This window comes from Melospiza melodia, chromosome 13 (assembly GCF_035770615.1).
Source record: "Melospiza melodia melodia isolate bMelMel2 chromosome 13, bMelMel2.pri, whole genome shotgun sequence".
NCBI lineage: Eukaryota > Metazoa > Chordata > Aves > Passeriformes > Passerellidae > Melospiza > Melospiza melodia.
The window spans coordinates 5358590-5381272 of NC_086206.1; the positions used below are offsets into that span (position 1 = coordinate 5358590).

The 22683-nt window shown below is 42.3% G+C and overlaps 1 protein-coding gene across 1 annotated transcript in view; it reads left to right on the plus strand.

Annotated features, from left to right (window-relative positions):
* The first annotated feature begins 5 nt into the window (after window positions 1-5).
* The window catches only part of LOC134424142 (cadherin-8), a 162631-nt gene continuing 139953 nt past the window's right edge, over window positions 6-22683 (plus strand). The window contains exons 1-2 of the mRNA XM_063167664.1: window positions 6-398; window positions 16580-17029. Coding sequence (XP_063023734.1) covers window positions 16778-17029 — 252 coding nt within the window. The 5' untranslated portion in view covers window positions 6-398; window positions 16580-16777. The remainder of the gene's footprint in view (window positions 399-16579; window positions 17030-22683) is intronic.

Sequence of the window (22683 nt, forward strand, 5' to 3'; positions counted from 1 at the left end):
CTCCGAGATCAGCCCAATAAGAGCTGTCAGGGGAGGCTCCCGGCTCACTTTTCCACATCGCTTCACAGTTACGTTTGGCAGGCAGGCGGGCACGGCAGCGCGCTCAGCCCCGGAATTAGCGGATTTATTTGGAATATCCCTGCTCTCCTGGAGACGTGCGGCTGCCGCCGGCTCGTGCGAAGGGAGAAATTAATAACTGCACTCCGGCATGCAGGCACAGAGACCCGGGAAGCCCGGCAAGCAGCGGCTCCGCCAGCATCGGCAGCCTCGGAAAGCATGAGAAGAAAATCTGGAGCACCCTGCCTGTTCCCGGGGACCGGCTGATGGCTTTTTACCTCACCCTTTCCATCCGTGCATGAAGTGGCTGTGGGCGAGCGGCTCCTCTGCTCCTTGAAAGAGTGAGTATTCATTTTATTCCGACAATTTGTGGCCGGCTGGCTGGCAGAGGGCTCTCGCCCCGTGGGTTTCTGCCTGACTTGGGCTCTGTGTGCGTGCAAGGTGCGCTGGGCGAGCGCCTTCCTCGTCCGTAGGTGCGGTATTAGACCCAACTGGGGTCCCTCATTAAGTCGGATGTTTTCAAATTGCCGATAATGAAAATGTCGTGGGATGCTTGTTAGTAATTTTTTTTATTATCATTATTATTCTCTCGGGAGAAGAAGTGATGGTAATTGTATTTGTCTTCCCGCTTGTTGGTGGGGTTTTTTTGGGGGAGGTTTATTTTTTCCTTCCGTTCTACAACCCTCCTTTAAAGAATCGGGAGGACTTTGGATCACAGAGGGTTGCTTCTAAGGCTGGCGAGCCCGTTTCTTCGCCTTGTTTTCTTATTTAGTACAATAAGTCTCTGGGCTATTTCACTGTGTTGAATAGATGCAGGGCTGCATTCATGCATTGAAATAGATTGCAGTTTTCGTGCTGAGAATAAAAATCACCCACCAGCCAGATATGTAAATGAGGGAGGAGGAGGCTGGAAGAACCTTGAGGGGGGGAAATCCCCCCGATTTATTATCACCTTCCCTCACCGCAAAGCTTTGCACCCCTTAAGTAAGTAAATAAATAGGAATGGCTTCGTAGCTTCGTTTCCTACTTTGAGAGAGGAAAGCATCGAGAAATACTGCTCTTGAAAGCTGCGATGGCAATGCATCTATAGCCATAACTAGCCAGGAGTCATCCCTGTCCCACAAGTTGTTTTCCTTCCCATCCTTTGCCTGACTAAACAGAGGATGCACCCGGTTGAAACTTGGGAGAAGGAGAAATCCCCTTAGAGCTCCAGCCTCTCGTTCGCTGCCAGGGCTCCCAGAGCAGGAACACAGGAGGCTGCAGCCCCCTGGAGCTGCTGTGCCACAAAACGCTTCGTGTTCCCTTTGAGGCAGGCAGAGGAGGAGCACATCCCTCTGTTCTGCTGGGCAGCAGCAGCAGCATCCCTGCTCGGCAGCACAGCCTGCGAGGCACCGCAAGGCTCCAGCACAGAGCCTCCGGCAGCTCCTGGCTGGGTAATAGAAAAGAGATTAATTCCAACCCTTATTTAGGCTCTGCCTACCGCCATGAAGGTGACACTACTTAACACAGGCAGGAATCCCTTTGCGGTTCGCTGCCGTTCGCTCGTGTCTTGAATTTGTCTCGATTCAAGCAGTTTGCGTTTAGGAGCAGACTAAATAGAGTGGAATCAATCCAAGCTGGCGTTTAGCGGCGCTACACAGAGCCGCTGGCGCTGCCAACAGGTATCAAACTGCACCCTGGCTCTCCTCCCTTTCACACAGGCACAAACACTCGCTGCTCCACGCAAACCAGTCTGTCTCTCCCCTCCGAGAGGGGAGGAAGCGCTCATGCAACTTTTATAAAGGCTGGCACCTCGGAACAGCCAACTCGAGCACATAGACGGCTCGCACAGGTGTTTTTTGGGAGGTGCTGATGGCAAGAACTCAAATAGCGACAACTGTTTATTGTTCCAAATGTAATGTGTTAGCTCCTAATGGCAGGGAAGCTAACAGCTGCTCACTTCAGTTTCAATTAAAGAATAGAGCTGATAACCACCAAAGCTATAGATAAAAAAATCCTCTTAACTTCACTCATCCTCTTTTGGAAATTCTTCCAGAGTTTCTCTGCAACAAGGATAAGGAGAAATATGCAGTGAGTGATATTTCCCCTCTATGTTCAATACTAGACTGCTGTGAACAAGTAGAGACTTCACAATAGGCTTCTCAGTATACATAACTAAATAATAAATAAATTCAGAAGAGTGGGAAATTACTCTCGTGTACATTTTACCTGTCTTAAACAAGATGATGAATCTTCTGGAGGAAGTTCGTATTTGGCATACCCGCGAAATTAGCAAATTTCACACCCATAAAATCTGCTACCATCAGAACCCAAAAGCTCTCTGTGGTGTTACCTCCCAGCCCAATTGTAAGGATGGTTGTGGCAGAAGAACCCTAGGAAGGGAAGTGATTATTACATGGTATTTTCATCTTTTAAACCTTGTTGTTTCCCCTCACTGCTTACAGAACGAGCACAGCTTTCTGGTAGCTTCCTCCTCAGCTATTTATTAACTCCCTTCTTTTTCCAAACTTGCATCCTGGCTGTGGAGGACTTTGATTTCCATGCTTAGTTGTAAGCTGAGGGCCTTCAGTGCCCTTGGAGATTGAAGCATTTCATGTAAGTTGGTTCTTAAATTATCCAGGTGAGCAATTTGTTAACTGGGTAGGCTGCTAGCCAAGAAACTAACTTTGGACATTTTCTTCAATATTAAAAAATCAATAACACTCCGTGCGCCTGCTTAACAAATGCAGTTGGTTTTAATAAGAAGTATGGCTGTATATGACAGCCACTCCTCTAATGCCTTTCCTTAAAAATAAACCAAGTTTTAATCTATGTCAGGTGAGGCAGAATCCTCCTTAGATGAAGTCCTTTACTGCTTTTTGAATGTTTAGTCATTCCCTTCAGCTCCTGCTACTGATGTCAAAAAAATAGTTGTAAAGGGGGAAGTAGTCCCACAATCAGATTTAAATTCACTTTTTTGTGAAAATATTTATTATATTTTGAATTTTTGTCATTTGTGATCTTCAGGATTTTTCCAATAACATTGCACCTTTATCAAATCAATTTAATCGATCCCTGGGCACTTTATTTGCATCACTCTTAACATATGAGTCATTGTCTTCTCTGAAAAAATTATCCTTCTCCCTTCTTTAGGATGTAGAACCATTTCAAGTGAGAACTCACAGTCAGCCATGGACATAAATTTAGGTCTGCTAGCCCCTGAAGCTCTTCTTGAATTTTCTTTCTATTTCCTCTCACAGAGTTGCAGATTTCATCTTTTTAAATCTTGGCTTAGGAAGACCATTCCCACAGACTTTACTTGGGACTTTTTTGGACGTTTATTGAAAATAGGGGCCTGGAGCCCTCCCACCTGGCTCTTGGTACACACAGATGATTTGATTTCCAGAACCTGAGGGATGTTAAAGAGAGAGAAATACTGATCTCTGAGATTATGGGCAAGTAGGGATGTGAACGTGCCCTGTAATTTCTCGGGGCTGTGTATTTCCAAGTGATGATTGTGCATGTTTTGTGGCAGAAAGCGACTGCTCATGCAGGTATTTTTATAAATCCCTCATACCTATCAGATACCCCATATCTCAGCAATATTCCCTTTCCATCTCAATATTATTAAAGCCTGACCTACTATTAATACAATTGTATGCTTGTAGCATACACTAAAGTGGTATCATAAGAGTCTTTCATCTATGAGTATAAAATAATAAAACCTAAATTCTTTCAGTGGGAGGCAAATGCTACGGCAATTTGAGCTTGGAGCATTTTAAGCATCATTGCTACCATAAGATCACATCAATAGAATTAAATTAGATCGTGGAAACTCAACATTTTTCTTAGTGTTGTTGCCATAGAAAAGGTGGCTCACTTCAGAGCTTTTTGAACATAACTATTTGAGCAGTAGACAGACAGAGAACAAAATAAAGTCCAATTTGAGATCACAAATGTGTGTCTATATATATAGACACACATTTATTTTCCTCTCCTTTGTTCTAGAATCTGTCCAGCATGTTTCTCATTTTCTCAACCATACAAATAACATCAACTCAGTGGCATTTCAACTGCATTAATAAAATTTTGTTCCCAAAATACATTGGGTACTAATGGTAGCTGGAGTAGTAAGCACAAGCTGAAAAGAAGAAAAAATAAAATCTGTGAACCAGTTCAGTTACCAACAGATAGTCTTTTACCTGGAGTCGGATGCTATAAAATCTGATTTCCACCTGCTGTAGCCATGAGAGCAGCCTTTATCCATGGGTTGGTTGCAGTGATAGCTCTCCAGAATTGATTTGCCAAGGTGTTGATCATGATGTGTCTTGTGGAAATAATTTGAAATTGAGAATCTTGAGCAGCCTGGCTCAGGTTTGAGATTGGCAGCGTCTCCCAGCCCCAGATCTGGGAGGGGAAGCTCCCATGGGAAGTGCCTCCTGCATCCTGTGTGCCCAAGCCCTAGACAAGCTCACGGAGGCGTTTCTCAGTGTGTCTTTGCAGCAGATATGGAAGTTCAAAACATTATGAAAACAGTCTTGGCAGTCCCTCGTTCACAGTTTCAGCTTTCGTGTACATTCACCCAAAGTGGCTTTTCCAGGGAAGCAATGCTCAACCTCGTTTGACAACTCCCATTTACACCCATTTCCTTTGCAGTCGCCGATGATCAGAACCATATGCACATATTTTATGTTTTATAAAAATATAAATATATAACTTATACATTTTATACATTTATATTATTTCAAAGCCCTAAATACTGCAGCAAACTGAGAGCTGGCACTCAAGAGGAAGTGCAATTCTCTAATTGAATTTTGCAACACTTCAGATGTGAATCGCTCTTATGGATTAAATGTAACAGCTATGATTGCCCTTTAAGTAACACAGTATCAAAACTTAATGTCACTGAAGTTTAGGTTGTGTCCTGTGTTTTGGTCTCTGACCTTTAGTTTTGTGTGTTTCCCAAAGTTAGATGCAAATAAATGAATGGGGGGAAAAGCCCCACAAAATCTCAGCTTGGCAACTCCAGAAGAAATAAGTTTAACATTGGAGAGTCCTAATTCTTTCCAAACAACTCATCTAAATTGATCGTAGAAGTGCCATCAAATTCAGTGATGCAAAATTAGAAACCTTCACTTCTAATTTCACATATCTCAGCAGAGATTTGAGGTTTCTTGAAGCCATACTGTATACAGTTAGAAAAGTCCAGGTATGCTCAGAATTTTCCTCTTGAAAGATTTTTTCAATGCACACACACGCTCATGTGTATGGCTGGAGAGTTTATGTAGCTTTCACCAAGTCATGATGTCCAGTCATAATTTATAATCTTAGTTTAATGGGAATACATGTCAGGAAATCATGTGGGTTTTTCCTTAAGTATTATATTTTGTTTAATTCTGTAGAGAATACGCAATATTCGTTAAACAAAGATATGAAAGTTCTGTCGTTCATATTTATATATTAAAAAAAAAAAAGGCTGAAAAAGAAGCCCAGAAAGCAAGATATTTATGTCCCCCATTAATATTTAAAGATTTTTTTTTTTCAGGATGTGCAGGATAAGCACATCCCAGCTGCTGAAAGTCTCCTGATAAACAATGCCCCAGGCAGAGCACGGTTAACACCTCATTCTCAGTCGCAGGCCGATCTGTTTGCCTTTTTATGAGCTCTTCTTGTTGAGCACAATTTGCCTTTTTCCCTTCTCTCGTGGCGGTGCCAGAGGTGCCCAATGATGGAATTCTGGAATTCTGGAGTTCACCTTCCGAGGAGGGAGCGAGGCTCTGCCAAGGCGCTCTGCACTTCTGCTTGGGTCACGGGAAAACCGCTTTAATTGCTGGATTAGAGAGAATAAAAATTACTTCAGATCGCTTCTTCCTCTTGCCATAGCATGAAAACAGCCCTGGTGCAACTGTTTTTCTTCTCTTTAAGTTTTTGGACTGCTCTGGAAGCCTTGTCTGTCTCTTGTCTCCGTTTTGAACCCGCATCACAAGATGATGTTCTGACACACATCAGTGGAGTGTCTGCCTCCCAGAGACACAAACCTTTCTTTTTGCCAAAGTATAAGAAATTGAAAGGGAAGGTTGCAATTTCCTTTTGTTCCTCTGTAGAGCTAAAACAGCTGTATTGCTATATTAATACCTATGGCTTTAGTGTCAGCTGTCATGGAAAAATAAATCCACACCAAAAAAAACCCCAACTCAATCAAATAAAAGCCTCCCAACCAACCAAAACCAAAGTGACCTTAAAATATTTTAAATACTTATTTAATTAGGGAGGAAATTTCACCTTCAGCTGCAAACTTTGTAGCATTTGCTATCTCTTTCTCCTGCACCTGAGCACATGTAGCACACTGGAAGTCCAGAGCACTGCACAGAGCAAGGAATAATAAGGAATAAAAATAGTTTGAAGGTTCTGACGACACCCTCGGTGGGTTTCTTTAAAAGCATTCTGGTTCCATAAAGTAGTGGCTGCTTCTGGAAAGACTGACAGCTTTATATACAAAAAGTCTGAGTCTTGACAGCTTTAAAGTTGTCCCATATTGATTTTACTATCTAAGAGAAAGAAAAATAAGAAATTCTATTGATACCAAGAGAAGTTGTACAAAAAACAAATCACTGGGTCAAGATACTCTTAGGTGATTTGGTTTTTTTTAAGAAAGAGTTATCTGATAGTAAATATTTGTCAAAAATTATAAAAAATATTTATCTGGTCACATAAAACAGACTTTGTAGATATGATAAAATACCATGTTAAGCACACATAATAACAAATAATTTATTATTATAATATTGAGATATATTTCAGTGTGATGGATGTTGTAATTTTCTCTCTATCCCAAAGCCTCAGTGAAGCTGTGACAGATAAGTACCTATATCCTAAAATAGCCTTATCTCCACTCCAGAACACCAGGTTATGATATTTCCCTGTTAAAGCACCAAACTAAGAGAGAGAAGGCAGAGGAATTTATCTTAGAAAGGCTTTTCTAAACCTTCCTTCTGTCTTCCTGTGAAACAGACCCCTAAAACTGAAGTAATCTGCTTTTGGTAATGCTAATCTTCGAGATATATTAATAAACCCTTCAGTAATTATTAGAGCCCTAAATGTTGAAGAAACTGTTGCATTTCTGTAGCTGCATGTCCATATTTTCCCAGTGCATGGATTCCCTCAGCTACATCTGTTGCAGAGGTTAACACTCTGCCTAAACCAGTCCTTTAGCATTTGACACAAGCTCAGGAACTCACTTAATAACCTACAGAACTGTGCAGAAGTCTTTGAAGAGTAGCAGAGCATGACTAAGCTTAAAAAGATAAAGTGGCATATCTTTGCTCACTGAATTACTCCATGTGTGGGTAGGGCAGAACACCTAAGACAAAAGCAGGAGAAAGGTGATGCCTGTTGCCATTGCTGCTGCAATAAATAATGCTTTAGGAAGCTGCTTTTGATTTCCCAGGCAGCCATAAGCAAATTGCCAGGAGTTGTACATCAAAATGAGCTCGGACAGTGGATTTGCACTTGGATTGGCAGGGAGCTCTGACAGCACCAAGGATTTCCTGCAGCGTTTCCCAGCTCATTTCCCTCCCTGTGCGGTTTCAGGTGTGTGGCTGAGGGAAAGGACGTGTGGATAATGCTTTAATGCTTTTCTGTGTTACAGTTAACTCCAGGTGACGTACCAGTCCCTTAAAATCACTGTTAGTGAAATCTGCTGCAGCTACCTGGGGTAATTCTGCTTTGCAGCAGTGCCTGGGCCGTGCCTGCCTGGAGTGTGGCTGCTGGCTCTGTGCTGTGCTCACAGCAGCTCCCTCCTGATGGAGCCTGCTCTCACACCACCACATCTGGGGAGAGCTTTCTGTCCCTAAAACCTGCCATCACCAATGAATAAAACCACAGCAGGTTACCATGACTGGAGTCCACCAGACATTTATTTAAGTAGTTTTCTGTCCCTAATTGCCTGTTTCTCCTCTTCTCCAGAAGTTTTCCTCCACTCAATTTTGTTGATTCAGCTATTTTTCTGCTGTCTGAAGTATATAGTGAAACTTCACATGCTTTTTGTCAGCACAGTTGTTCTCAAAACTTCTTGTTGTTGTCCTACAGTCGATGGGTTCTTTAGTTCTGCAATGATCTGGGTTAGAGTCTTGAAGGAAAAGACTTTTTGGAACAAGATTTTGTTGCAAATTGTGTTTGTTAACCCAGATTTCCCTGGCCTGTCCTACAGTGCTGACTGCAGATAGCACAACTGCAGGGACAGTGCACTGCAGCGGAGAAGGAATGGGAATGGAGACCAATTATTGGGAATGTGTAGCTTGCATGTCGTGGGGGCTGAAGGGGGGCAAGAGCCTCTTAAATGAAAATTGCTCTTGGTGGAATTATAGCATGAGCAATGGGCTAGCCCAGCTCTGTCAGAATGATTTGGGTTTAAAAACACCTTACTATTAAAGGCGTTTAAGTTAACAAGATCATTCTGACAGAACTGGGTTAGGGAGTGCCTGCACACAGCTCTGCTGGCAGATAGAGGCAGGAGAGCCCAGCCAGGGCAGGCAAGTGGCACTTTGCAGTGGGCACTGAGAGCAGCATCTGAGCCACTGCCATGGCAGCATGGCTGATTACAGCCTCATCCCTCTTCATCTTGCTCTTGGGTGGAGAACTGCCTCTTAATTTGACTGCTTTGTGAGTAAGTGAGTAATCTTTACACAAACGAATAATCCTCTGAGGAATAAGCGTTATTATTTATGGCAAGGAGTATTCATTCCTTTGCAGAGGAAAACATGAGCCTGCTGCCTTATCCAAGGTGATTTAAATCAGGTCCAGGTACAATTATATCAATTTAATAGATATGTACTGGAAACAGGATGGGTATGGAGCTAAGTTATGCAGGGAAGGATGACATCCGTATTTGTTGGATACGGTGTTTTGATAGCTCTTTCTGATGGAATTTAGTTTTGTTCTGCTTTAATGGCAAATTAAAAACCACAGTTCTCTTCTAAGTGAGAGGGATGGAGCAGCTCTGCTGGGAGGAAAGGCTGGCACAGCTGCCATTGCTCACCTGCACAGGAGAAGCTTTGGCTGAGCTCAGGGTGGCCTTGCAGGGCCTGAAGGAGCTGCAGGAAAGATGGAGAGAGACAATTGCCAAGGGCTGGAGGGACAGGAGCCAGGGAATGGCTGCCAGTGCCAGAGGGCAGGGCTGGCTGGGATCTTGGTGTGAGAGATGAGTAATGTGATGATTGACTCTCACAATTAACAGACAAATAGCATGTTTATAGGTTTAGAAAAGTTTTATAGGTTTATAGTTCTGTTGTTCCCCCTTTGTGTGGTTATCAAGGGACAGCTGGGAGGGCTGGCTTGTCACTGTGGTGACATCTGAGCTCCAATCAGGATTTGAGGAAGAGATCTCCACCACTGGACAGTGAAGAAGGGGTCCATGGACAGAACTTTGGGAGGGGTTAAAGGGTTAAAAGGCCAAATCTCCATTGTGTGGGTGAGCACAGGGTGGGGAAATCCTCTGCTCCCAGAGCCAGAACCTTTTTCTGTATTCATTCTTCTGTTGTATTTTTGATAAGGTTTAATAAACCTTTCTAAATTATGAAAATTGAGTGACCATTTCTGACATTGGCAATGAGGAATTGTTCCCTGTGAGGGTGGGCAGGCCCTGGCACAGGGTGCCCAGAGCAGCTGGGGCTGCCCCTGGATCCCTGGCAGTGCCCAAGGCCAGGCTGGACACTGGGGCTGGAGCAGCCTGGGACAGTGGGAGGTGTCCCTGCCATGGCTGGGGTTTGTCACCTATAGGACACGAAACAACACAAGCACACACACCGCTGCTCTCAGGGGATGAAAAAAAGGGAAGTTTATTTTCTGACTCCAGCATTTATAGTTTTCCAAAAGTGACAGTGGATTGGAGGGTGACAGTGCCACCTCTCCAATGACACTGGACAAACCAACAGTCCATCAAATTTCTCCTCCTCCATAAAATAATGCAAAACAGGGAGTTATTTACAGAAAGTGTGTGAGAAAGTTCGCTACAAGAATGTGAACATCAGAAGGCTTAGAAAACCTTAAAAAATCAGGGTGACAAGGGGTGGCACTGGATGGGTTTAAAGGTCCAACCCAACCCACTCTGGGATTCTATGAAGAAGAGTAAGAAGAATTCCTACAAGTGTGACTGGAGCATTAAGGCCTTTCATTTCTGTTACTGAAAACATAAGGCTCTGTTGTGCTGCCAAGCAGGGATGAGAGAGGCAAAGATAATCACTCTGCCCACTGTGGGCAGGCTTTGCCTCATTTTGCTGGTTTTTGGTAGGAAAGAACCTTCTCTGAGTCCTTGGGAAAGGGGACAAGGAAGCAAAAGTTGTAGTGTAGCCAATACCTAGAGAAGTAAGAACAAACCTAAAAAGTGTAAGAAACAAGAACAGTGTGTAGAAAAAAATGAAAAATCAACAGATGTTCTCCACCTGTGAGGGCAAAGAAAAAAAAGGTAAGAAATAGCACTGGCTGGCACTCTCTAGGTGGTCATTAAATGAAGGCATCTCATCAATTATTTGAGGTTGCTTGTATTGTAATGAGGATTTGCTTATATTAAATTAGCATCTAAGATAGAAATTACATATTTAATGTATAAAATATAGTGGATCCTGAAAATTCTACCAAAAAAAAAAAACCCTTTTGGGCAAAAACCATCAGGTTTTCTTTTGGTATCTCTGGTGTAACTCATTTAAAGAAAGCAGTGCCCAAGGGTTTTATTTTACCTTAATAACAGTTATTTAGTAACTCATAAAATCCATCACAATGAAATAGTGAGGTCAAAGGGCTGAGATGCTGCATATCATCACTGCAAATGAAATAATGAAAAAAATATTCCTGCAGTTCTTAAAACAAACCTCCATGTCTCTAGTGTAGAGAACCACTAGAGTAGCTCTAAAATCTTTTAAACTGAGATCATGGTGTAAATCAATGCACTGGCATTGCAATAAAGTGGTTTCTTTAACCAGATGAATATTCTGTGCTTTGAAAATGAAAAAAAAATATTTTTGTTGTTTTTTATGATCTTACTTTTCTTCTTTCTCAATGGGAAGTTTATACCTTCAACTACTTTTATTAACTTTATTAATATTTTTAACAAATTACTGCATGCCAGTGGTCACCTTTTAAAGCTACAAGATGATTTTAAAATTATTGTAGTGAAATAAACTCTGTTTATTAAAGAAGTGCTTCCCTCCACTCATGCACAAAATGAGCTTTATATCTCTGTAAGTGTCCAGGGCCACACCTGGCTCTCTCTCTGTGCAAGGGATGAGCTCCCAGCTGTGACCTGCATAGATCTGAGCTCCAGAACAGGTCCCAGGGTGCATGACAGGGTTTTCTGAAGCTGTGTGCTGCTGCTGTCCTCCTGTTAGCTTATAAACCTCTTGGTAATCACTTGGGGTTGTACTTGCACAAGACTTACACACTCCATTGCTGAGTTTTATGAGTGGAGTTCCAACATGCAAGTTCCTGTGAACGGAATAATATTTTTTTAAAACTCTATCAGCACACAGAGTGGAAAACAAACCACTCAGCTTTATCTGTGCTTCTCTATAGCCTGTGCATGGAGAACAGCATTTATGAATACAGTTTTAAGTTTTTGAGGACATAAGGCAGTTGTTTGAATCTGTGCTCCACGACATAGTGGAGCATTTGCTTTCATCTATTTGCTACATTAAAGACATTCTTTATATTTTAAATATCACTTTCCCCTCTCAGGCATGAATTGAGAACTAAAGCTGTTTTGTAAACACCTTTGCTGGATTAGAGTTGAATCTGGAGCTGTATATACCCAACAGTGTGCAGGGAAACCACTCAGAACATCACTGGAGTTTTGTTTAAGGCAACAGCCCAAGGCCATCTGAAAATGTGGAGATTAAAAGCAAAAATTATACTTTTATACACAAGCAAAATCTTGATGAAGGTGGAGCATTGTCTCCAGCCTGGGCCAGCACAGGAGGGACCTGGAGCTGCTCAGAGAGCCCAGAGGAGGCTCCAGGATGGGCAGAGGGATGGAGCAGCTCTGCTGGGAGGAAAGGCTGGCACAGCTGCCATTGCTCACCTGCACAGGAGAAGCTTTGGCTGAGCTCAGGGTGGCCTTGCAGGGCCTGAAGGAGCTGCAGGAAAGATGGAGAGAGACAATTGCCAAGGGCTGGAGGGACAGGAGCCAGGGAATGGCTGCCAGTGCCAGAGGGCAGGGCTGGGTGGGATGTTGGCAATGAGGAATTGTTCCCTGTGAGGGTGGGCAGGCCCTGGCACAGGGTGCCCAGAGCAGCTGGGGCTGCCCCTGGATCCCTGGCAGTGCCCAAGGCCAGGCTGGACATTGGGGCTGGAGCAGCCTGGGACAGGGGAAGGTGTCCCTGCCATGGCAGGGGTGGCACTGGGTGGGCTTTGAGGTCCCTGCCAACCCATTCCATGATTCTGTGAAATACACTCCTGTAGGGCCTCATGCTTCTCTTCTTTTTGTTGCTAAGAAAAAGGTAATTCTGGCTTCACTGGAATAATTTTGCTGTCATTCCATACTCACCTCTGCTTTAGACCATGGCATAACCTGAGAAGGGAAAGTGCTACTGTGCCTCATCTTCTGGCGTTCCTTGATTTCCAAGTCTGCCTTTACATATGGCTTTTATTTTGTTATCATAGACAGGTTCAAGAGCCCTGTCATCCCCTCCTACACATCTAATCCAGAGAATTACAATTTACCTGCTTGTCACTTCTCAAACTTTCCTATTAGCCAATGTGTAAATTGCTGGGCCACGTATTTAAAATGCCTTCCATCAGCTCCCAGCCACATACATGGTGTTCTGCTCCCAGGAATGGGGCAGAAAAGTAATTTCCATTTGGTAAAGAAATCTGGGGACAATCCCACCTCCATGCATTGCATAAAGTGTGTGTCGTGATTCACTGACAGTGCCTAAATGAGAGTCTGTTTCTCAAATAACTCTTACAAGGCTCCTGCAGTCCAGGTTGAGCTGTGGAGTGTAGAATTCAGGGAGCCTGTGACGCAGGGAATGATTGGTATCTGACTCCATGCTTCAGAATATTGAACAATTGCTCTATTAAACTATATTACATTATATTAATACTATAACTATATAAAGAGGTGCCATACTACAAAGAATACTAAAGAAAAACCCATGACTGTCTGAGACAGCCAGGACACAGCTTTGATCCAACTGGCCAAGGAAACCAAACAATTCTCACCAGAATCCAATAACCCTTCACAGGTAAACAATCTCCATAACACATTCCACATGTGCAAAACCAACAGGACCAGCAAGCAGAGATAAGAATTGTTTTCTCTTCTTCTCTCTGAGCTTCTCCAGGAAAAAAACCTGGGAGAGAGAGTTCTGTCTCTCTGTTCACAGAATGTGAGTGCCACAGTGGAGAACTTTATCCTGCTCAGTAGTTCCACACTGATCACATCCCTCTGCAGGACTGGGATGTGCCAAAGTCCCTTTGGGCTTTTTTCCTTTTCCCTGCACTGCCCAGCTTTGCTGCCAGTGCTCAGAATCTCCCAGCTTTGTGTGCTCTGAGCTTGTGTAACTGTGCTCCTCAAGGGGCTGCTTCACTCAGGGGTTTAATGGCACGGGGTGTGCATTGCTGATATTCCTGATGTGCCTTGGACTCGTTTGCCTTAAGGTATTGCTGAGCACACAGCTACCGTGAGGACAGCCCAGTCACAGCGAATCTTCTGTATTAGTGTGAGTGGATAGGACCTAAATTTGATTGGAGTAAATGAAGAGTAACAAGCAGGAAGTCTGGGGGAGGAACCAAGGAGGGATGCACTGAAATGAACTTAATGCTTTCTAAGGATTGAGAGTGGCAGTGTGAAAACCAAATATCCTGTTCTTTCTTCAACCAAAAATGGTTCTGGAAGCTTCATATTGTTTTATGTCGTTTATTTCATTTCTTTTAGAAGTCAGGCTGTGGAGATTAATTAGAATTGTTTTCAAAAATCTTCTTGAATATGAAGTGTTTTATTATTATTTGGTCTTGTTGATAAAAAGAACTATACCAACTTGTGCTGGAAGTGTAAGGAGGTCAGTCATGCCCACTTGGGTCCTTTTCTCTGAGGGGTTTTTGAGGTTTGTACACAAAGTGGTTTTTCACCCAGGAACAGTCACTCTAAAAAGAAAAGAGTACATTACATCTTGCTCTGTTTAAGCCCTAAAAAGGACCCTTAAGTTGTGTTTTTAGTTTCTGCCCCCCATTTTGAATTTAATCCTGGGTGTTGGTTGAAGATACTGTCATTTTCTCCGTTTTGCAGTGGTTCTATTTCTCCTGTGTTTTGATTCTTGCTCCATTGAAGAAATAAGAAAAATCTGTCTCCTGGCAGGCACAGGCACCCACTCATGCAGTCAGATATAAAGAGGATCCCATCTGAGCAAAACCAATCACTTTGACTGAAATTTGGCTGTTTCTCTCTTTCAATACCTTCTACCCCCAAACATGCCCTGGAAATCTCTGTTTAACATGTGCCAGAAAGCAGCAGCAGTGAACTCCATTTGATTCCCTGGACTGAAGAGGCATTTCAGAGGGTGACTGATGCATCCCATCATTAGACTGTTTGTTCCTCTTCCTTTTCTGGGATTAAGAGAATGTCAAGACATTTAAAGCCTCTCACTTCTCTCACATTTTCCCCAAAACTTGCTCTCAAGAGCTTGCTGTATTCTCTGATTCCTTTATTTCCACCCCAGTTGGCAGTGAGGCCTATAAAGCTCCAGGTTCTCCTGTAATGGATATTCCCTCATTCTGGATGCATTGTCAAAGCACTGCACTATTAGCTCACCATTCTTCCATGCTGCTTGAGAGATTGAGTTTCACTAAGGTAGCAGCTCCTCTCCCCTTCTAACAAGACAAGTTTCTCACAGTTTCGGGTTTTCATGCAACAAATTTCACAGTTGCTTTGGCAATTACTGAAGTTTAAAAAAATACTTTCTACATTGTTTGCTTTTAAAAGAACAGCTGACTTTTACCGGTCGTGTAAAAGGTGTTCTGCATGTTTCATGTAGGGGGATAGAATATAAGAAAATAATGATAGCGTGGAAAGTAATCTTACCCCTAAGGAGGTGCAGCTGGGCCAATTATCAAAGATTGGGAACAGGCCTGACTTTAACAGGCCACAGCTGTAAGCAATGAGAAGAAGATGCTATAAAAGAGTGGGGTGGCTGGGTGAGAAGGGAATTGGGGTCAGTTGGTTGCTTTGTGAAGAGGAAAGAGTCAGTGCTCTGAGGAGCTGTCCACGAGAAACACCAAGAAGGTATGGAACTCTTGTGATAAGGAGACACCAGTATGGAACCCCTGCAATAAGATTATGACAGCTTTATGCCATAAGTGTGTATGAACCTTAAAAAAGAACAGCAAACCACCCCATCCTTCCTCCCCTCCAAAGAAAAAAAAATAATAAAGCTCTCAGGATTTTCATAAACATGCAATACTAGGAATTAATCTTAAAGTAGAAGAAAACAAGCCTCAATCACAATGTAAACTTCAGAATAGGCATTCCTACTCTCTTGTATATAGTGGTTTCTCCTGAGATTGTATGAATCAAAGAAAATGGATCAAGACCCTTTCCAGGTAACTCCATAACCCTGTAATGCAGCCCTTCTGTCTGAGCCACATCCCATCTAGTTTTCCATTTCTGGGTTTGCCCATTCCTCTGGCATCAGCCCTGCTGTGTTAACTTGCCTTTCCATTTCAAGGAATATTTACTCTGAGATGAAATGTGGTGTGACCTTTTAGTACATCAAAGGGTGGGCAAGGGAAGAAAGACAAAATGCTCCCAAGTGTCCATCTAGGAAAATGTCTTTGAAATGAAACATGACTGTGTGCTTTCTCTGAAAGCGAAGGAGAGACAGCGAGACCTGTAGTGCAGATGTGCATAAATGAGTTTCCTTAGTGGTCTGGTTTGGGAGTCATGGATTTCACAGAGGATTTAGCAGTGCTGTTTCTGCTGGGCTGTGCAGGATTTGCTGGGCAGTGGTGCTGCTGCAGAGAGGTGATGGCTCAACTGACAATAGGCTGCTGGAGCCTTGTACACTCAGGAGAAATTTGGGTTTTTTTCCTTGTAGAGAAAAGGAGAATAAGAATGCAAGAACATGATTTAAATTTACTTATATGACAGAATATGTGTTTGTAATTGACCACATTAACAGTGCAGGGTAGTGGGAAGGTTGGCAGCTTCTTCAGGCCCTCAGATGAACTGCAAGATCCCAGAATGGTCTGGGTTGGGGGGGACCTTCAAGGTCCTCCACTTCCACCTCCCTCCCACACCTTCCACTAGCCCAGGTTGCTGCAAACCCCATCCAGTTCTTAGGCCTGAATATTTTCCTAAGTGTGTGTAATCATTTATCTGGGTCTTCTCTCGGTGTTTCAGGCAACGAAAATTTAGCTATGCAATAACGTTATGAACTACAAATTTAAAACCTAACATGGCTTATTTATGATGTAAAGGTAAATAAGATGTTTCAGAATGCTTTCCTAAGCTCTTTAGTCACTGATTTGAACTTTCTTTTTTTCTTTCCCCCACCAGGAATCTTTAATGACTGGAAAACTCAATGGATCATGTTTTTCTCATCTAAGCTATTTTTACATTGACTGTGCTGTAAACACATGGAGGAGCTGTAAGTAAATGTTCTGTACTGCGTGATGAATTGGATTGCTACAGTCTGGAGGAAAGCAAAATAATAATAATTTCATTTTTGTGGTGATTTGCGTAGCGTGTGGTACAATGCCAGAAAGACTAACGGAAATGCTCATGGATACATGGACTCCATTAATAATATTATGGATTACTGTCCTTCCTTCCATTTATATGGCTCCAATGAATCAATCTCAAGTACTACCAAGTGGATCCAGTACAGGACTAAAAAGGCTAAATGAAGAACAAAGAGTTTTGCACCGTTCCAAGAGAGGTTGGGTTTGGAATCAAATGTTTGTATTGGAAGAATTTTCTGGACCTGAACCAATCCTAGTTGGCCGGGTAAGGCAAGATTTGGTTTTTTTCTCTGAATGTGTAAATGTGTGTTGTGAGAAGGTCCTCAGTCATTCAAGCTCTTCTAAGGAATTTCAGACTGAGGTGCTTTGATATCCATAGATTTGTGCTTTAAATGTACCTGACTGTAAGGACATGATTTCCTAGTTAGCTAATTTGCTATTTCCAACAAAAATATGCATTTTCCATTTGTCAAAAAAACCCCACAAGTGTGTTCACATTCTTTCTTTTGTATCATTAGTCACCACTCCTCACCCCTGTCAGCTGAATATTTTTTACCAAAGCAGCTCTTTGCAATATGTTCCTGTGCATTCCTAAAGATTGTTACACCCATAGGTCATGTTCAATCTCCTGTCTGATGAATCAGGTTGTTTATGCTCTGAAGATTTTTAGAAAACAAGAACAAAAAAGGAAAGTGTGGACTGTACAGCAAATTATGAGGTCCTAATTTATATGGAGGTCTATGCACGCATATGGAATAACATTATTACCATGGATATTTTAATTTATTTTCAACGTTAGGAAGATAACACAGGGCAATATATCATATTTTTCAGTGTCACAGCTTTTCTGCTGCCCTAAAGCTTTGTTTGTTGCCATGCATTAGTTTATTGTGTAGCTCAGGGTGTTACCTCCAGTCAGTGAATCAGCCTTGCACTTGTATAAGCCATCTGTATCCATCAGGGATGAATTAGCCTCAGAATTATTCTTAGAAAAGAATGATCTGCTCATAAAAGCATGTTTGGCAGTGAGCAGGTATAAATACGTTAATTGTTTATCACTAAAGTTCAATTCCCTCTGAACAACCAAGTGCATTATTGCCTTACTAGCTGGCTACTGAGGTTGAGTAAAGAAAAATCTAGACAAAATGATGGATAACAGTTAATGTCATGGTAATCTTGGAATTTCCATGGCTAAATGAATATCATATAGTATAATACAGGGACTGTCAATAGCTCTATTCTATTATTGAAGAGAACAGAGATCAAGTGCATTCCCAAATCTTCCCTAGGGTAGCCACTTTCCAGGTGAGACAGGGTCAGAAGGTGTAATGAGCTTTCTATGCAGTGGCTTTTGGTGCTGTGTCAATTTACATTTATATCAGCTATTTGGTATCTGCTCTCATTTGTTTCTCTGGGGTTAGTAAGGTATCTCAATTTCACAGAGACAGCAATGTGCATATTTCACATCTTAAAATGTTTTATTCAACCTATTCTTTCTGGAATATTTTAGTCGAGCTTTTAAAATTATTTTGAGTAGCTGGGGAGAATCCTGGGTTTGTACTTTGTGGTATTTTGATTTTCAGGATATATTCAGATCTAAATATTTCTACTATTTTAAGGGGTTTTTAGGTGGTTATAATATCCTGAATTGTTTGAGTCATTGGTGAATAGAAGTGGGTAGGTTAAACTAAGCCAAACCAAGGAAGACATTATCCCGTCTTCTGCTGGCATCTTAAATAGAATTAGCTAAAATGCTGTGACACTCTATTTGTTGAGACTGCTGCATAATTAAAACACTGCATGTTATAGACGGAAATGAGCAAGAGGCAAAGTTTGTTCCCATAGGGAGGAATTTTTGGTTTATTCATTAGAACATAGACATAGAATATTTTTGGAATTCTTCTCTCTATTTTTTCCTCCCTCTCCAGAAAAAAATCATCCATATTTCTGACTTATTTTTCTTTCCTAAGGCTTGCGAGTATTGAGAGTGCTTTCAGGCTGGTGGGAGCAGAGGTACTCCACAGCTTTCAGAGCTGCTCTTAATCCTTCCTGACTGGAAAGCAGAGACTCCCTCAATTATACTTCTTGGCAATCCTTCCCAAAACTTAAGGGTGTACAGAATGTCACAAGCAAAATACTTTCCTTCTCTGTGAAGTTGGGCTGTGGTTTGTCCTCTGTCACCCTCATTGGTTTCTTATCCACTGCAATTTAAAAATGACCTCCTTTTCAGAACTTGCAGTGGATTTGCACTTACCTGGTTCCTCCTCCTGGCTTTTCCACTTGCACTCTTCCTCCAGCCTCCTGAGCTTTTCCCCTGCCAAAGGATTTGCACACTTGGGGTATCTCCTGCATTCCAGGACTTTATTAACTATTTTTTCTGCCCTATCACTTACCTTGATTTTATTTTTTCTTTTTGTGGCCAGACTTTCAATGAAGGACACTCAGTAAAACAGGATATAGTGAGTGCAGAGAGGCTTAACATTGTGGAGAGAGTGGTATCAAATGTCTGCCCCATTTTTGCTACATTTTCTGGATATAAATGGGCTTTTGTCCTGTTACAGAGTCAGTATTGCTTGCCATGTGCTTTTTACACGTTGAAAGTTCTAGTATAATCTTCAAACAAATCTTTTATTTTGTGGTTAATTGCTTCAAAGAAAACATTCTAGAAGTAAGCCTAATTATGTAGATCTTTGTTGCAATTTTTGTCTCTACATTGTTGTAGAGTGTACCTGGTGCTTTTCATAGTCATGTATGTTTTGAACAAACATTTAATCAGGTGCTTTGGAGAATGAACACAAAAATAAGTTTTGCACAAACAGAAACAATACACACACAAGCAGAATTTGTTTTATGTTCTCAAATGTACCTTTAAAACCCACTGAAAATTCAGCTCTTAAGAGCTGCTCAGAATAGAACTGATATTTAAATAATGGTTTTCATGTTAGTGGGTGGAAAGGCACTGAATAGAAGCATTTGGTCCTAATGGAATTGATGGAATTTATCAGCAAAATAAAACTGAAAACTGAGATTAATTTTATAGGATACAAACAGAACACAAATCACTTTGCAAATGAAAGCTTGAATGCAGAGACTGTGAGTTCCTCCTGTTGGTTAGAAAGGTCTGATACCAAAGTTTGTGAAGTGCAGGGAAATGTAGCAAGACAGGATGACAGAGGTCTCTAGTATCTTTTCTTAAACTGCTCAATTTTTCCAGGGAAACAGCTTCCAGATATAAAGACTTCTCTCTGGAGTTTTAAGTGTTGCAATGCAACTGCACACACTTCAAAGGGGCTTGTTCATTGCTGTTCTGCATGGATATAGAGTAATAAACGCATTCCCAGTGTATTTGCTCTAATAAATGAAGTAAACTGGGGTGAGACTAATAGGAGGAATTAATGTGAACACCTTTTAAAGTGTGGTGTCTTTCTTCAATGGCTCGAGTAAAGGACCGGAGCAAATCTTTTGCTTTCATTCTTGAACCTCTTAGAATGAATTTGAGCAATATGCACTTTTAATGCCAATTTTTGTCATTATGTTTGGTAGGATCAAGCTCAAAATGAGCAACTCTACTCGAGTTTACACATCTATAAAGAAGTGCTTTCTGAATTTATTTCCTATAATTTCCTGAAATTTCCTATAAAAAGCAACAAATATTCTAGGTTTTAACTTACTTTTTTGGGGCTATATTCACATGGCACTTATTTTGCCACATGGTATTTTCAGAGAATCATGGAATAGAATATCCTGTGTTGGAAAGGATGCACAAGGATCACCTAGTCCAGCTCCTGTCCCTGCCCAGGCCTGCAATGATCCCCGCTGGGCATCCCTGGTGTCCAAACCCTCGTGGAGCTCTGGCAGCCTCGGGGCTGTGCCCATTCCCTGGGAGCCTGGGCAGTGCCAGCACCTCTGGGGGAAGCAGAACCTTTCCCTGATTTTCAGCACAACCATCCCCTGGCACAGCTTCATGCTCTGTGTCCCTCCTTTGCACATTCTCTTTATGATTTATATCATCCTTATTAAATTCTATATCCTGATTCATTCTATATCATTCTGATTTATATAATTCTTATTTTAATAAGTCCCATATTATTTTGATCTGCACATACATAAAAATGTAAATGTGCATTTTGAGAAACCTGCAAAATAACCTTTTTTGTGTTCATGCAACACACGTCAGATGAGTTTGGGTTTACTCCCAGCAACAGAACACCGAGTGACAGATTTGCAAATACCCTTTTGTACTTCATTTCTTTTTTTCCCCCCTTCACCCACAGAAGCAGGTACATGCTTTACAAAGCTTCTGTGTCTCCTTTAGAAGCCTCCCCACCCTGCTCAGTGCTGTCAGCAGCTTGCAGCCTCCCCGTGGCTGACAACCTCATTCAAGTGTAGAGTGATATGTCTTGTGACACTGCGTGCTGTCCCTGAGGACTTGATTAGTTGGGTAGAACTTCCACTTGCTATACACTGCTGCATCTTCTCCATCTCCTCTGCATGCTCTTCCAGCACCGCGGCAGATGTGCTGCGAAATCTGGGCTCTAGCAAATGCCACTGTTCTTTCACAGGAGACAGCCTCTGAATCCACAATGACATAGGTAATAAAGTGAAAAAGCATTAGGAGGCTGCACTTGGGGTACTGCAGCTCCTGTTTTATGGAGCATGTGTTGTTTGTGATGCTCTAAACGGGTTAGGACTTGGTTTAAGAGACGTTTTTTAAGCAAAAATCTGGCATAGTTACTGTAATAGCAGTTGTTTGTAATTAGAATTATAGAATGTCCTCAGGTAGAAGGGATGCACAAGGATCATCCATTCCAGGGGGTCCCTGCAGACCCCCAGCAATCCCCTCTGTGCATCCCTGGTGTCCAAACACTCCTGGAGCTCTGGCAGCCTCCAGTGCCCATCCCTGGGAGCCTGGGCAGTGCCAGCACCCTTCCTGTGTCATCTCCCCAGCTCCTTGTTCCAGCCTGTCTGTACACCCAGGCTGCTCCATCCATGGTGCAGAATCTGGCCCTTTGTTATACCTCACAGTGCATGGAGAGAATGAAAGAGGCAATGAAGGCTACAAAAGTTGTTTGTTTGTGTTTTTGTTCTCTGTCTTACTGATAAATTAATCCAAATTTAGGTCCAGGCACAAAAATCCACCAGCAGTCACTCAGGTTGATGCTGTCTGTGTCCCACCACTTCACTGGCAGTACTTTCCAGGTTGTCCCAGAATCTCCCCAGACTTTTTGGATTTCCTCAAAAACTAGATTGCCTGTTTTCTCTGTGAGGAGAGATTTGGGAAGGGAGCATGGCAGGGAAGAGCAGCCCCTGTGGCACACCCATGCCTGCTCCAGGGCTCTGGAGAAGGTGCTCTGAAAACCCTGGATGGGAGCAAACCAGTGAGACTGTTGGTGAGGCTCAGAACCAGCATGGCCAGGTTGTGGTGAGCTCAGGGAGGTTTTCCATCTGTTACTGCTTTTTAATTCCCTGGTTTGTGTCTTTTCTCTCCATTCAATGCAGATTTTCTTGTATGGCTTGTGGGATGAGGGAGCTGGGCCACTTTTGCTGTTTGGAGCAACAGATTTTTCCCTTGATGTTTGGGGCTTGGGTTCAGGGCTGTAGAGGAGAAACAATTTTCCTGTAGGAGGAGCAGTGGAGAGGCATCCTGTTTGCACATCGAGTGCTTCAGGCTGAGCTACTGTAAAACCCAAACCTGGAAATGCAGAGAGCACTTATAAATAGCTTGGAGCTGTATGTTCTACATTATCCATGCTCTGTGCAATCCTTGATTTCTTTGGCAACATGCATTTTCTACCTTCACCAGGAAATGGTAAAATGTTACTTCTTTAAAATCATGACTAGTTCTGTTTGAAGCACAAGTGGTGTAAGCAGGTGAAATAAATAAGGTTTTAATTAAACAAGTTCCTTCCTCACATTTTG